This window comes from Vombatus ursinus, unplaced genomic scaffold, assembly GCF_900497805.2.
Source record: "Vombatus ursinus unplaced genomic scaffold, bare-nosed wombat genome assembly UNPS02004241.1, whole genome shotgun sequence".
Lineage (NCBI taxonomy): Eukaryota > Metazoa > Chordata > Mammalia > Diprotodontia > Vombatidae > Vombatus > Vombatus ursinus.
Window position 1 is genome coordinate 119,950 of NW_020944019.1, and position 2,994 is coordinate 122,943.

The window sequence follows — 2,994 nt, forward strand, 5'->3', positions numbered from 1 at the left end:
ATGACCTGGAGTGTCTCCTCTCCTATTTCTGGACTTGTTTCTCCTACACAGGGGTTTGGTACCGATGACTTCTAAGGTTCTGTCCTGCACTAATAGTCTCTGATCTCAATTCCCTTTTCTCTCTGAGCCTCAACTCCTTCATCTGTAAAATGATGGGGTTGGCTGGTCTCTTGAGTTTGAGTTCTTTGGTTTTCTCGTGGTCTAATTTTCACCTCCAAAAAGTGAGGTGGGACTGGAAGGCCGTTTAGCATCTCCTCTTTCCCCCAAGTGGCAGGACCACTACACCAGACAACAGCGGGGCTTTGGGGGACTAGGAAAAGGAGATACGGTTTGATGTTTTAACGGAAAAATACAGTTTTGGTCACAGTTCCAAGGAAGCCTGATTATTGTGTGTTCATCCGTCTGAGTGAGGCCTTTAGAGGAAAGGCAGATGGAGAGGGAAGCAATGGGTGTGGGAGTTACAAAGCGGCAGGTCAGGGGGCAAAGTGCCTAGAAATTGGAACCACTGTCAAAGAGAATGTGCTGTTGCCTGCAGAGCTTGGGACTTCCTCTTCCAAGGTCTTCCAAACCTGGAAGACTAGTTTTCAAACAAGTCAGAAGGCATTTCTTAGGCACCGATTATGTGCTAAGTGCTGGGGATACAAAGAAAAACCTCTTGCAACTCACTTCCAACTCAGTTCATTTCCATCCCATAAGCACTGATGTGTGAGCGTGAGTGACCAGGACTAGAGGCCCTACGCACAAGCAGCTTTCACTCTGCAAACCTTCACACTTGCTTTATTATGATTGAGAACCCAGACTGTCCATACAAGGAAGGGGAACCCCATTACCTGGTTAAGTCTACCAGGCAGCTTTGAGGGTAAGGATTCAGAGGCTAATGTGGAAAAGGGAGGAAAAGACTCTAAGTATGGGGGAAGGAATGTGGGAAGGGCTGGCAGGTCCATCAGCCTGGTGAAAGGAATACTGTGGTGGCCTTTAAATGCCGGGCTGAGCACTTCGGAGTTTATCCTAGAAGGAAGAGGGAGTCACTGAATGTATTTGAGTACAGGTGTGACATAGCCAAATCTTGAGAAGAGTACTTTGGCAACTGTGTGAAGGATGGAGTGGACAAAGAAGAAATGAGTGTTGAGGTCACCTTAGTTGAGGTGAGAGTTGATAAGGTAGGGTGGAGGCTGTGTGGGTGAAGAGAAGGTGGGTGGGGTGAGGGAAGGGAAATGTCCCCTTGTTGAGAATGGCTCCTGAGGCCCCTTCTGTCACGTCACTGCTTTTTCTAGCTAACCCTAATTCTGAGCAGATGAAGGTCCTGGGGGGCAGCAGGGGTGAACAAAGGCTGGGAACACTTTCCACACTTCACATCCCCACATTCCCCTCTTCCTCTCCCAGCTCCTGTGAAGCAGAGCAAAATCAATGTCTATCCCTCCAATCTTGGAAAGCCATTATTGTCCCCATTTTACAGATAAGGAAATGCAGGCCCAACAAGGTCAGGTGACTTGCTGAAGATCACATGACACTGGAAAATGTCAAAGCCAGGCACCCAATGCTCTCAAATAGAGACTCCACACCGACTGAGGCCCCTTTTATAGCTGTACAGAGAACGGCATGGGGTGGAGGATCTCTTCCCTGAGAGATCCTGGCCCAGGCCACTGGGGAAGGGGTAGGCTCTCACTTCTTTTTCCTCTGGATAACAATCCAGCCGTCTTCAGCAGCTTCATGCCCAACAGAGGCCAGGCTAGTGGCAGCAGATGGACCAGCCTGGGCACCATAGGGCAGGGCAGGGGTCTCCCTGCTGTCAGTGACCTGGAAGGAAACAAAAGACAGGCTTATGGCAAGGTCCATCAATAGGCTGGCACCCATGTACACTGGTCATGTGACAGAGGACTGCTCCCTTCAAGTGATTCACACGGGGACAAATGACATTGCAAGGAGGAAAAAGCCTACAACACAGAACATGGGAGGCTTTGGAGCTACAGGTGCTATCTCCAGCAGTCCTGAGGATAGAGGGGGAGAGAAACCAATATGGGGAAGTGAGAAGCTTTAAATTTCTGGCTCATGGCTTAAAAACAGCTATGGCAGGCAGTAGGCTCCCAACCAGGCTGCTCTAAATAGACTAGGCTGGAGTACTGCAAATCAAATTTGAAAACAAATTTAAACTCAAAAAGGGAGCGAAACTGCCTGCCCACACAGCTCTGTGAAGATGACTGGAGGAAGAAGAACAATAGAAAACCTTATGTTCACAGAAGAGAAAATCCATGAAGGAACCAGCAATAGGAGCCACGTCCCCAGTCATCAAGAAAGAAAGGCACAAACTCGGGGTCATGAGCAAGAGGGGTAGGCCTGGGGGGGTCCTACCACAAGGAGACCAATCTGACCTCATGCCCACCACTGAATGGAACTGGTGGAATGGAACCCAGGACTGCTGTATCTATCATCCATCCATCCATCCATCCATCCATCCATCCATCCATCCATCCATCCAGTGAGGAGGGAAAGAAAGAAAAGGGGGGAGGGGGAGGGGGGGAGAATAAGGAAGAGAAAGGTAGAGATAGAGCACGGGTAAGTTCTGGATAGGAACAGGACAGCCTGGGGGTGGGAAAAGTAAAATATTTATGAAGACCTTCTCAGGTAAAGAAATCCTTCAAGAAGAAAATATCTGGATGCAGAGCACCAAAGCATTGTGGGAACAGAATGTGGCCTCCCTGCTAAGGAGGAGAAAAGGCCTCCGAGGCTTGGCCCAGGGCAACATCTACCATCAGCTAAACATCTTCAAAACAAAGCAGCAACAGTTTAGTTTTGGTAATCACTTCCAAAGAAAGAGGAAGAAATAATGAGGGAAACTACTATTATGGATTTGATTTTAACCCAAAGGATAAACTGGTTGAAGTAAAAAATGATGGAAACCAAGTGAGCGTTCCATTCTTAAGAGTTTGCTGGGCAGTCCAACAGGCACCCGACTTCCGAGAGAACAGATTTCCAAAGATTGGGGGGGGGGGGGGG

The 2,994-nt window shown here is 48.6% G+C and overlaps 1 protein-coding gene across 1 annotated transcript in view; it reads right to left on the reverse strand.

The window, feature by feature from the left end:
- Window positions 1-662: 662 nt before the first annotated feature.
- TSR2 (TSR2, ribosome maturation factor) overlaps window positions 663-2,994 on the reverse strand; it is a 6,394-nt gene continuing 4,062 nt past the window's right edge. Inside the window, exons 5-6 of the mRNA XM_027877117.1 lie at window positions 1,667-1,797; window positions 663-1,008 (exon numbers count right to left, since the gene is read on the reverse strand). Coding sequence (XP_027732918.1) covers window positions 735-1,008; window positions 1,667-1,797 — 405 coding nt within the window. The 3' untranslated portion in view covers window positions 663-734. The remainder of the gene's footprint in view (window positions 1,009-1,666; window positions 1,798-2,994) is intronic.